Raw genomic sequence first — 12,829 nt, forward strand, 5'->3', positions numbered from 1 at the left:
CATCCTCAGCTATGTAGCCTTAGAAACTAGAGAGTTAGTGTTGGAGCTCGGAGAGTGACTATGAATATGGAGAGCCAGGAGTTGGAATAATCACAAGGGAGGCAACTGCACCAGCCAGGATGAAAGATGAGAATTTCAGCAGAAAATTGATCAAGATAACGAAGCAGGGGGAAGATGTCTTGTGACAGCAGCTGGATTTGTAGCATCTAGCCTCAAACAGGAGCATGAAACATAAGTTTGCTTGGAGGAGGAAAAAAATCAATCAGATTTTACATAGGATTGTGAGACTATAGAAAGCTCCAAGACACCCTGGAACGCTGCAGCATTTACCCTAATCGGGGGGTGAGTCAGCACTCAATTATGCTCAGGCAATTTTATATTCAGTTTTTTATGCGTTGGCAACAAAGCAATTTAGATAATATGGTCACACAGCAGAATCACCTTCTTTGCAAATCTGAGTTCCATTAGCTACAATAAAAAGTATGTCACTCCGAGTGCTCATTTGCCAGCGTGGAAGATAATCGTCATGTGGGATCAAAAAAAAATCTCTTCTTCCCATTGCCAAACTCAATGTAATTGTGTGACATGGCTGTTTTATCCCTGCTTCTGAAGATCTTAGTTACGGCTACTCTTGAGACTGCACAGATCCACTGCTGTGTGCAGGGGCCACCTGAAGTCTTCGCATTAATAATAGCACATGAGATAATGGCTCCTACTGGGTCGTGTGTTCTAGAGAAAACATTCTGTTCTAATGAAGTGGGTCATATATATGCAGGTACATGAGGGTGGCTCAATCTGTCCATCACAGGGTAAAGAGCTGTGACCTGTGAAACAGAAGAATCTCTGTGAAATTGTATTATTGGCAAGTCCCAAAAGCACTGTCCTGGGGGATTTCAAGGTGCAGCTTTATGCAGCATTTTGACATCAGTTTGGGAAAGCTGTTATGCTAATATGACCTTTTGCTTAATCTTTTAAGGCACTTATTATATTATTTTGGCAATTATACCTTTAGGAATCAGAAGTTGGAGAGGAAATGAGTGATTTACTATTTAAACCGAGTGATCATTTCAATGCCAGTGACAGATTGAGTCTCCTATGAACTACTCCTTACATGGACAGGATGCACAAACTGTGTAAAATCCACTTGGTATGTCTCAGGAGCAAACACAGCTTGAATCTTCATTCCCTTCCATTATTCCTGTCTCCATGACTCGATGGACTTTAATAGGATCTGAGGAAGGACCAGATCTGGAGCAGAGCAAGCTCAAAGAGAAATTCCCATTGGCTTTTTTCCCCCCCCATGGATAATACCCTTAAAGATTCAGGGTCAAACCTTCAGCTGTCGTATCCTGGCATCTTTCCACTCAACTAGCTCTTCGTGTCTGTACAAGTACTAGGTTCCTGTTCAGCTGAAAAGAAACACCCTTGTTGGTTTTTTTGGTTTGTTTTTAAATGAAGATAGTTTTCATGATCTTCTCATAGGAGGATTTTCAGATTGTATTTATCAAGACACAGACATTTGAACTCATTTACTTTGAAGTCAGCGTCACTCACACTGTCACAGCATGACAGCACAGCAGGTTAACTCAGCACTTCTCAAATCAGATTGCCTTCAGCCCCAGTATCAACACGTCTAACCTGTGCCTTTCCTAAAGGTGATATTCTGTCTGTTACCTGGTAGTCACTAATTAAACTCTCCAAGTCCTGGGCTCAAAATAAAACACTATTACTGATAGGAATAGTATGCAGAAAGGCATAAGAAACCCACAGCCACGTGCTCCAGAGAAAAGAGATTGCCTGAAAGCTTAAAATATGGATGGCTTCTTACTGAGCTGCACTGTTCCTGGATGTTTTAAATTTTTAGGCAAGAACCAAGGGAGATCTTCTGGGGATGTTAAAATTATATTTTGTTCTGGACTTTATTGCAAAAAATTGAGGCACCTTCCAATCTCAATAATTAACTAACAGTGCAGGGAAACATCCTTCCTCCCCTTCTCATTCAAGGTGAGTCTACATCACTTTCTTGAAGAACTAGAAAATAGTAAAGGCTTCACTGATCCTTCCTAAGTAAACAATTTCTGGGAGAGCCAAAGGCTGCAGATTTGGCTTAGAGGACATTGCAACTAGCCAGAAAAGGTGGTATTGGCTGGATCTTTGCCTAAATAAAGTTGAGTTTCCATTTATTTCAAAAAGACACCACTGGTAATTCTTAGATGATATTTTTTTTACCCTAGCTGATGATAATCAGAATGTCAAAAAAAAAAGCAGAATTTTTGTGTTTATTGGACCATTTTGGTAAACAGTCACCCCTCCATTGCTCCTTCTTCCAGTTTAAACCAACTGAATAAAAGCTATTTCTTTGTACTGAGTTTTTTTCCCCATTTATTATCTACTTTTTCACATTCAGTATCTCTCTTGAATAAGACTGAACAGTTTTCCTGGAATTCTCTTTTCAGGAAAAAAAAGATTTACTTGCTTCTTGGAAAATCCTAAGTACACAAAATTCTTAAGTAAATTCCTAGTGAGATGTTTCCAAGCTACCTTCATCTGTTCAGAAACTGAAAGGGCAAAAGACCAGCCCTTCACCTTCAGTGTTTATTTTTGATCCCCATGAAAGTACTGACAGTTTTAAAAGCAGCTTTCTGTCTCTTTAAAACTGTTTATGAATCATTGTTTGGAATGAGTGTAGTAAAGCACTTGAAGCTGATTAACTTAGAAGTTCCATGGCTATCAGCTAGGACAGTCCTCACCTCATAATTTTATCTATTAACAGATACTGCACAACTAACTGACATTAAACTGGCAGGATCCCAATGCAAAGGTGAATTCGAGGAAAAAATTATACTGGATTTTAATAAAACTTTCTTCAAAGGTCAACCTCTCTAAGGTATGAAATCAATCTTCCTCCTTCTTCAGCCCACTTATTCACAGTTATAGGAAATTCTGATGCTCATAAAATATTTCCCATTCCCTCCCCCTCTTATTACAGCGCCTATCCAACTGTGCACATTACTTTTCACAGCAGTTTTAGATTCCATACTCCTCATTTCATTCTTTTTAACAGGCCTTCTCAGAATCTGTACCCCATTCTGAATATGTGGCTTATCAGGCTCCTCTTCAAGAACAGGTCCTGCCTTATACCATCTTCAGGCAAAAAAACAACCCACATTTTTACTTGACGAAGGTGGATGAAACTTTGGGAAGAACAAAGCTTTGGTGCAAAATCTTTATTTCTCCTGGTTTTATTTCTCCTTCTTACCCAGCAGCTGCTTTCTGTGTCTTGCTCAGAACTCCATCAACTTTTTCCAGGTAAGCTATTATATAGATAGCATTCCACTTAGGAGAGTGATGTTCTTGTGAGCTCTGAGCTCTAATCTCCTGCAGATCAGTTCCTTTTACTGATGTTGGCCTGGCAAAATTATATATACAGAGAGAGAGAGAGATATTTTTTTTTTTTATTAAGAAGAGTCACTAGTATCTAAGAAAGTACCAACTTAGAAGGTTTTTTTCTATGTACTCGCTGCACAAAGCTGTAGATACCCAGATCTGGAACCTGCCTTTTAATCTGTGGCATTCAAGCTCCAGCTCTTGGTAGCCAACTTTCTAAAATCTTGGCATCACCAGAGCCGCTAACATCACACACTGTAACAGCAGAGCAAATCCTGTTGCTGGTGTTTGGATTTGCCTGCCCAGCTGAGCTGTGGGGCAGGCCAGACCCAGAGCATCCCATGGGAATTGAAAGCAAAACTTTCAGGGTTTCCAGGATGGGATGCTCAGTGCTGGGCTGTTCTCAGGGTCACAGCCCATCACTACTGCACTCTCTGCCCTTCACTCTCCCCCTTTTACTGCAGTATTTCCCTCCTTCCACTTCAAGGGTTGTTCCTCCCCCTCTGTCACAACCGTATCTCTGCCCAGACCAACAGACACTGCCAGGTCCTCCTGCCTCCATCCTTTTCCTGCATGTTCCCAGGGCACTACTGCCATTCCTCAGCCCCCTGAGCTGCAGAGGGCCAAGCCTGGGCACAGCCTGGGCTGTTTGCCCCGGGGGCAGGAGGTTGCACAGAGTCGTGGCACACATCCTGCCATGTGCACTTCCTTGGCAGCTTGAGCTGTGCCAGCCTCTGCCCGCCAGCTGCTCTCCATCGCTGGGAACCAACATGTGCCCCTTCACAGGATCAGAGACAAGCTTGGGGCTCTCCTAGAAGGTGACCTGGCTGTTTTGCCTGAATTCTGCCCCTGCTTGTTTTTTACTCCATCAAAACAACATCACTTACAAGGTGATTTTGTGGTTTCCCACCTCAAAAAACCTTTGTGGTCAGAGAGCTCCTGGTACTGGGCAACACCTGATAGGTCCAAACCCCCTCTCTAATCTGTATTTATGGAAAAATCACTGCTGGGAAAGTGAAATGTAAGAGAATCTACATTCCACTTCAAACTCAGTGCTAAGATATCTGCTGGAGAGCAGCCAGGCCTGGTTGCTCACACTGATAGATGGTGGGGAAAAGGAACACATGTTAAAATCAGCAAATGGATAAAACTGGGCTAGAGAGGGATGAATACAATGGGGAAAGCTTTCAATTTTTTTCCATTTTTTCATTTCAAGATCAAAGCCCAGGCTCCCACGCTAAAAGGAGAATTGTGCTCCGAAATAGGAAAATGTTAAAAAAGAGACTGCACTATATTCAGGAATGCATGATACAAAGCTTCGTGTCCACCATCAGGATAAATCTTATATATTCTGTACAGCAACATTCATTTAGCAGAGAAGAGGATTCTATGAAAAGGACAGAGATGGGTGGTGGAAATTCTGAGCCTTTCTTCCTACAGCTTTAAAATTCTTGTCCTCATTGACATAATTAGTAAAAATTTTCTTGGTTGTATATAATTCCTTTGAACAACTTTTAAGATCAACAAACTGTATTTTGGATTTGGACATTGTGTTGATCAATAAATAATACTAATTTATATTTTTAAAGAGTGCTAGTTATTATTTGAGGAACCAAATTTAGATTTCTTTAGCAGAAAAGAAGGTCCCTTTGTTGAGTGTGTGCAGTCTCTGCAAGCTTTTGTGGTAATGTAGCTGTTTTACAATGCAGAGATCTTGGATCTAGAGATTATTCTGCAGAGATCCAGACTGTGGAAGGTGTAGTTCAGTTGCTGATGGCTGTCTGCTGGCCAGCATTGCAGGATCTGGCTATGAACAGGGCATGAGATCAAACCCTTCTTGTTTAATATAGATTAAGAAAGTCTTCTTACTTCTAATCTCACTCCTGCCTCCTGCCCTGCTCTGAAATCGTGTTGATTTGCTCTGCTAGGGAAGACTTGTCAAGGTCTGTCAGGAGAGATGAGAATATATAGTTTTTCTTTTCTTTTAAGATTAATCTTCCAGCTGAATAGAACTGGCAACATGAGTGAAATTTTTCTGCTGGAGTTATTTTGTATTGATTTTTAAAGATTTTTCTAGCAGGGAGAGGCAGACTTTTTGTTATTGCTGTGTATTAATCAAAAGGGCTGAAAAACACTGCAGGCCCTACTCTGACCCTTGTGGATCAAAAAGCCAGTCGAGATTTTAAGAATACAAATGATCCCGGATTAAACTCTGGGTTTAAGTGTTAATAATTTAATACTGCTACAGTTTGGCCACCTACCTCTGACATGCCATATGTGGACCACACTATGATCACTGCAGTTTAAAAGCTATTTTTTCAGACAAACAAGGATAAATCGAAACTTTCACTGAAACACTAGAAGTGGGGTTGATCCTCAAAGAGGTTAGTCCTGGGCCAGTGACCCATCTTTAACATTTAGAAACATAGCATCGTTTGGGGTGGGAGGGACCTAAAAGATGGTCTAGTTGCATTTAACACCGGATTTTTCTACAGCACGGACTGCATGAGAAGCTTCCTTTCCATAAGCCCCAGAAAAGCACATCCCAATTTTTACAGCTTTAAAGGATCCCATGGCTGCCTTGATTACCAACGTCTTAGCTCTGTACATTTAATTCAGTTCCTAATGCTTCTCATGTAGCACTAAAACCATTTAAAAGAAAGTCTCTGCTTTTACAACCTGGCTTTTTTTAGCAGCTCAGCAGCAGTTACTGGGTTTGTAAAGCTCCTTATGAAATCTCACCTGAAAACACTGATCTGCAGCGCTGTGCAGTTGTTCCCACTTCAAAGGGAAATCTACTGCTGCCACCCCAGAACTGAGTGCAGCGAGAGCTGAACCACCACCGGTGGCTGATGTCACCTGCCAATGTGTGTTTGTTGTTCTACAGAGACTCCTGAGCTCTAATATCAAAACAAAAACAAAACAAAACAACCCCCTCTATTTGTCTTTTCACCTTCTCTGTTTAGGGAGTTGTTTCACTTTGACTCTTTCTGATCAAAACAAATACCCAGGGCTTTCTTTCAGATTCCCAGAGATGCTACAGCAGTTCCCAGTAGTCTCCCAGTTGCCAGTGCTTGTAATGTAATAATCTTCATATTTCATTTTCCCTTTGGGGTGCACAGAGACAAGTGACCCAGTTTTCATTGAAGGCATGTGCAACCCTCAAGATTTAAAAATGGGTGAGAAATACAGGGATAAATTGTAAATATTTTGAGTCTTAATCAAGATATTCAAGTTGTTTGCAATACTGCAATCCCCGTAGCATCAACATTGATACGTCTGAATAAAAACTATGTTTTACAGTGAATTAAGCCTTCCATCAGAAGTAAGCTGTGGATGGGAAAGCCTCTTCTTTCCCTTAATATTTCAGCTTTTGGGTACTGCCTCCCATTTTCAAATACATTCTCAGCTTCAAAGGGTTAAAGTCCCAGCATGTCCAAATCTCTCCCGGGGCCCACGTAGCGCTTATGCCAAAACGCTTTATTATTATACAAACAGAGCAAGAGGCGGAGAATTTAAAAAAAATACAAAAACAAACCCCTTCCCAACTTGTCCTCCAGAACCGGGTCCTGCTGGCGGCGTGAGAGAAACCGCCCCAGCGCCAACCCTGAACACCCCGAGGGGTGTTTAAAGAGCAAACCCGGGGATGTTTTAAGGAACGCCGGGATGGGCCGCATCCCAAACGGACCCACTCCATCCCATCCCATCCCATCCCATGTGTCCCTGGAGCCCCCACCTCGGGCCCCGCCGGCGCTGAGGGGAAACCGCCTCCCCCCCATGGGCCGCTCCCGTTCCCCCCAAAACCCGGCCTGGCTCCGCCCCCCGGCCCCGCTGGCCAATCAGCGGCGGCCGCCGGGGCGGGCAGCCAATCGCCCGGCGTTGCTACCTGTGGGGAGTATTTTTAGCCGCCGGGCGCGGAGAAAGGGGGGCCGGTGGTGTGAGGGGCCGCGCCTCGCCTCCCTCAGGAACGGGCCCGCGCGGGCCACCCTGGAGCCTGGGGCGCCCGCTGTGCAGGCGGCCCCTGCCAGCCCCGCCATCGCCGCTGCCGAGGCCCCCGCAGGCCACGGCGGTCATGGGAGATGTAGTTCGGTGCTTCCCCCCCCTTCCGCTCCCTTCCCCGCCGGGCTGAGGGGCGCGAGGGCAGGGTTTGACGTCGGCAGTGACGCAACGGGGCTGCGAGGCGAGCAGCGCGCTGACGTCAGAGCGGCCCCGCGCGCCGCGCCGGGGGGGAGGGGAGGCAGCGGCGGGCCCCGGGCGGGGCCGCTCGGGCGCCGTTCGGCGGGGGGCGGGGCTCGGGCGGCGCGGGGCGGGGCCGCGGGGGCGCGGCCGCGGGCGGGGCAAGGGAGGGTATAAGTAGGGGCGCGGCGGGCGGCGGGGCAGAAGCAGACGGAGTGCAGCTGCGGCGGCCTAGCGCGCCCGTTGTGCGGGTGTGAGCAGCGCTGCCCTCCCCCCCCTTCCCTCCCCCCCCTTTTTTTTTCCGACCCTTCCCCCTCCCTTTTTTTTTTTTTCTTCTCTTTCCTCTCCCCTCCCATCCTCGCCGAGGGAGCCGGCGCTCGGAGATGGGGGTCGGGTGCTAAGCCGCCCCCCCACCCACCCCCCCCGCCCTCACACCCCCGCCGGGACTGTTTGCACTACCCCCGCACACCCCGGGTGAGTACCGGCCGTGAGGCGCGGGGGCAGCGCGGGCGGGGGGCTGAGGCAGCGCCGCCCGGCCCCGGCCCCTAGGCGGGGTGCGACGGGGCGGTCACGACCCCGCGGTGCCGGGGGGGGGGGGGTGGGACCCGGTGGGTGCAGGGGCCCCTCGGGGAAGGGGCTGGGGGAGAGGGCACGGCCGGGCTGTGAGGGGTCGCTGCCCCCGGGGCCGCCCCGGCCGCGCTCGGGCGGGGAGGAGGGAGCGGCGCCGGCTGAGTAATCGGCGCTGGGCCGCTCCGGGAGCGCCGGCAGCACCCTGCGGGACCTGCCCGGCTGTGCGCCGGCAGACGGGCCCTGCAGCCCCCACCCGCCCTCCAGACATCCCCCTTCCTCTTCCTCCTTCGCTTTCTTACGGGCTCAGAAAATGCTCTTCCTCCTCCTCCTCCCGCTGCCGCCGGAGCTCCAGGGCTGTGAGCAGAAATTTAATGAGACCCGACTGCCTGGTTATGTAACTCCCACTGCTTAAGGCTCCTGCCAGGGCGCTGCTGCCGGGCCACGGGTGGGCTCGGATCTCCCAGAAATACTGCCGTCTTGCCATAAATAAATAAAAAGAACAAGTTCGAAATGATCAAGCCGATCTGTTTGATCAGCTGCTTTTGTACCGTGGATCAGTCTGGCGTAGAAAAATTTACAGCGTCAGCCCGGTGCACTCTGAAAAGGGAGCATTTCTTTCTTAAAGGACATGGGGGAAGGGAAACAGCACAGATGGATTAATAAATCATTTTTAAATGCCCCGTTTAACCACCCAATCAGCTTTTCTGTACTGATTGTGCCCCTTTTGTAAATATCTTCTGTTTGCCCTTGATCTTTTCCTTATCCCCACCCGGTGCTGATCCAGCAAACGTTTAAAGGTCGCCTTATCATACAGCCTTTCAAACTATTCCCATACCATGTTGGGGAGAACACGAGTGGCTTGGAAATAGGGTTCCAGACTTTAAAAGGAGATTATTTGGCACAAGAAATAAAAAAGCAGCGTAGTCACATTGTTAATATCAAAATCCTTTAACTTTGATTTCACTAATCTTTAGTGACAGCTATGCTAAATTTTGTTCCTAGTGATGCTCTGCAGAAAAGGCCACTGTTAAGTGAAATTTTCTTTGGGCTTTTAACTTGAGCCAAAAAAAATCCCCATATTTTGTTTCATTGGAACTTTTTGACAAAGGTGTGTGGTGTGTGTGCACATTTATACCAAGGTACTGCAGGATTTGTGTTAGCAGTACGTGTGCTAATACCTGATTCTTGTATCTTCTCTAACTTTAGACACCTAATTTCTCTTCTGTCCTTTGTGAAGGAGTGGCAACCATATCTTGCATTACATATAAAATGGAGTCATGGAGAAGGAGAAAGGCAATCGGGTTTGAGGCTGTCAAAAGCCCTGTTAGCCCTGGAACTTTTTGAAATCTGAACTACAGACAGTACGATACAATAATTGAGTATATAATTGCATCTTGCATCTGAAAATAGCGAATAATTTGTAGAAAGAGAAGAATTTGTGAATTAATTTATCGGTCCTGGCCACCCTTCTGGCAGAACATACGTGCAGCTATTCTGTATGTGCTGACTGCATTTCGGTGTGAACTGTTGGATATGCACAGCGGACATTTTCTCCTCAGTTTGCATCATTTCACCCATGCAAAGTTTAGTGAGAAGATTTGCTTGGACTTAAATGTTGCATCATTTTAGCTATTCATGTGAAACCTTCTAAAGCAATTGTTAACATTTTTCTAATTCTGCAGTCTGCAGTTTTAGTCAATATGCTTCCAAACTTTAAAGTGATAAATGGCCCTTGGACTAAGACCTTTCAGGTTAAACTAATGGTCTGGTACTAGATTTTTCAGCTGGGTACTATAAATCATCCAACTATGGGTTGGTAATTGAAACCTTGACAGGCTTGGCAGTTCTGTGATGTCTTAAAAATTATCCTTGCTGCTTTGTGAATAACTAAGTACCCAGATCATGTGATTTGGAAGTGCCCCATGTTGTATATGTAAACACAAGCCCATCCTCTGCAGTGTTGTTAGTAAGTCACGCTGAACAGAGCTGACATCCTCACCTTCGCAGGCAGGGACAGAAATAGTTTGATGTACATTTTTTCACTTAAAAAGTAACCTATTTTCTGCAGAAAGTGAAGCTAAAAGAATAGACCTCGGAGCTTGATCTTACACTGTTCTTATTTGGATGTATTTGCTTTTGTTTTTTCTTAAAGGAACAAGAGCACTCAAGCTGAAGGATAATAATAATCAACTCGAATCACCACTTTGAATGAAATTCTGTTTCCCTGTGGCATCTTGAACACTTTCTTCTTCGGGTTTTGAAACAGACTTATAACTCTGTGGCACAGCAGCTATGCAGCTTGAAATCCAAGTAGCACTCAATTTTATTATTTCTTATTTGTACAATAAGCTTCCCAGACGACGTGTCAACATTTTTGGTGAAGAGCTTGAAAGACTTCTGAAAAAGAAGTATGAAGGGCACTGGTATCCAGAAAAGCCATACAAAGGATCAGGGTTTAGATGTATTCATATAGGGGAGAAAGTGGACCCAGTCATAGAACAAGCATCCAAAGAGAGTGGTTTGGACATTGACGATGTTCGTGGCAACTTGCCTCAGGATCTTAGTGTTTGGATTGACCCGTTTGAGGTTTCATACCAAATCGGTGAAAAGGGACCAGTGAAAGTGCTTTATGTGGATGATAATGAAAATGGATGTGAGTTGGATAAGGAAATCAAGAACAGCTTTAACCCAGAGGCCCAGGTGTTCATGCCAATTAGTGACCCAGCATCTTCAGTGTCTAGTTCTCCTTCTCCTCCCTTTGGTCACTCAGCTGCTGTGAGCCCGACCTTCATGCCCCGCTCCACTCAGCCTTTAACCTTCACCACTGCCACATTTGCTGCCACCAAGTTTGGCTCAACCAAAATGAAGAATAGCGGCCGTGGCAACAAGGTCGCCCGCACCTCTCCCACCAACCTTGGCTTGAATGTCAATGACCTGTTGAAGCAGAAATCCCTCTCCTCCTCCATGCACTCTCTCTACGGGCTTGGCCTAGGCAGTCAGCAGCAGCAACAGCAACAGCAGAAGACTTCTGCCCTGTCTCCTAATGCAAAGGAGTTCATTTTCCCCAACATGCAGGGTCAAGGTAGTACCAGTAGCATCTTTCCTGGTGACAGCCCCCTTAACCTCAGTCCTCTCCAGTACAGTAATGCCTTTGATATGTTTGCAGCCTATGGAGGTCTAAATGAGAAGTCTTTTGTGGATGGCTTGAATTTTAGTTTAAACAACATGCAGTATTCTAACCAGCAATTCCAGCCAGTTATGGCTAACTAAAAATAAACCGAAAGTGAAATCCAAGTAAATACTATTGTACAAGTTAAAATGCACGTACCCAAGGGTGTATATTTTTTTCCACCTCTTGAGATTTTTTTTAAGGCTTGTAGTATGAATACATTCAGGCTTGGTTAGATAAATACAACATGCATCATTTTTTCATTTGCCAACCAAGCACAAAATTATTTTATACTGACTGTACATTACAAAAATATACTCTCAAAAATATGGCCTCTTACAGTATTTAAGATATAGCAAAGAAGTGGCTAATTTTTTCATGTGTATATATATATATATGTACTCAGACATATATGTATATATATTAAAAAATTGGCACTAATAGGTGGGTTTATTGGTCTTTTTCTAATTGTATAATTTAATTTAGTACAAAGTTTGTAAAATATCAGAGTATATATATTGTTTCTACAACATGGTATTGCATTTATATCTTTTTACTACAGTGATCTGTGACAGCTGCAGCAGCTTCATGTTGTATTTTTTTTACTGAAATTGTAAGATATCCATCTTAAAGACATCAATTCTAAAAAAAGTAAAAAAGTTGTGTACAGAATATTCCTTAGTGGTGGAATTAAAATGTACGAAATATTTGCTTTTTTCAAAAGAAACACAAATTGTATTTTCTGTTAAAAGTTTAAAGATTTTTGCTATATATTATGGAAGAAAATGTAATCGTAAATATTAATTTTGTACCTACATTGTGCAATACTTGAAAAAAGGTATAAAAGTATTTTGAGTCAGTGTCTTACATGTTAAGAGGGACTGAAATAGTTTATATTAAGTTTGTATTAAAATTCTTTAAAATTACCCGGCTGTGGTGGTGTGTGTGTTCTTCGTGTCCCGCTGACAATCCGAGTGCCATGTTCCTTGTGCTGGCACTGCCAGGGATGCCCCAGAGTCTGACTCAGGAGTAAAGGGAAGGGTGGCTCTGTGGCTGCACCTCGTGGGGGGTTGCTTCCCCAAAATACTCCTGACAAAGCACAGAACCCCATTAGGGACTTGCCTGCAATTATTTCAGCAAATTCCACTTGTTTTTTGTAACCGCAGCTCACTGAAGCCAAAAGGGAATTCTATTTTTTTTTTTTTCCTTGATAATTAAGACCCTTAAGCTCTGTGAACGTTGAGTTATGGGGCGATGGGATGTGTCTGGCAGGGACTCAGGTGATTCAGTAACATTTCCTTTCCATGTCATCGGGATTATTGGAACTATTCTCTCGGGAGGTCCTAGACCAGCAAATCAGCGTTCTGCCTCTGTATTAGGGATTAATAGCTCAGAACCAAAACTGAATAAAAGTGCTGATTTACAGCTTACTAAAACCATTGTAAACTCGCATTTTATATGCTCTATTAAAAAGAGAAATGTCATGCAACTATACTGTGACATTCTCAGGTATTTATTTTAGCAGAT

The 12,829-nt window shown here is 44.6% G+C and overlaps 1 protein-coding gene and 1 long non-coding RNA gene across 2 annotated transcripts; one reads left to right on the forward strand and one right to left on the reverse strand.

Moving 5' to 3' along the window:
* Positions 1-3,212: 3,212 nt before the first annotated feature.
* LOC125335887 lies at positions 3,213-7,561 on the reverse strand. Its single transcript, XR_007207580.1, has 2 exons — positions 6,130-7,561; positions 3,213-3,409 (listed from the first exon to the last, which is right to left on the reverse strand). It is a non-coding gene; the product is annotated as an uncharacterized LOC125335887 (long non-coding RNA).
* A 224-nt stretch (positions 7,562-7,785) lies between these two features.
* Positions 7,786-12,228, forward strand: TOB1 (transducer of ERBB2, 1). The gene is made up of 2 exons (XM_048323937.1): positions 7,786-8,037; positions 10,286-12,228. Exon 2 carries the CDS (start codon positions 10,426-10,428, stop codon positions 11,401-11,403), a length of 978 nt encoding a protein of 325 aa, XP_048179894.1. The 5' UTR covers positions 7,786-8,037; positions 10,286-10,425; the 3' UTR covers positions 11,404-12,228.
* Positions 12,229-12,829: the final 601 nt, after the last annotated feature.

This window comes from Corvus hawaiiensis, chromosome 19 (assembly GCF_020740725.1).
Source record: "Corvus hawaiiensis isolate bCorHaw1 chromosome 19, bCorHaw1.pri.cur, whole genome shotgun sequence".
Taxonomy (NCBI): Eukaryota; Metazoa; Chordata; class Aves; order Passeriformes; family Corvidae; genus Corvus; species Corvus hawaiiensis.

Excerpts from the sequence above, each read along its gene's own strand:
- TOB1 (XM_048323937.1), top strand. The coding sequence starts at position 10,426 with ATGCAGCTTGAAATCCAAGTAGCACTCAATTTTATTATTTCTTATTTG.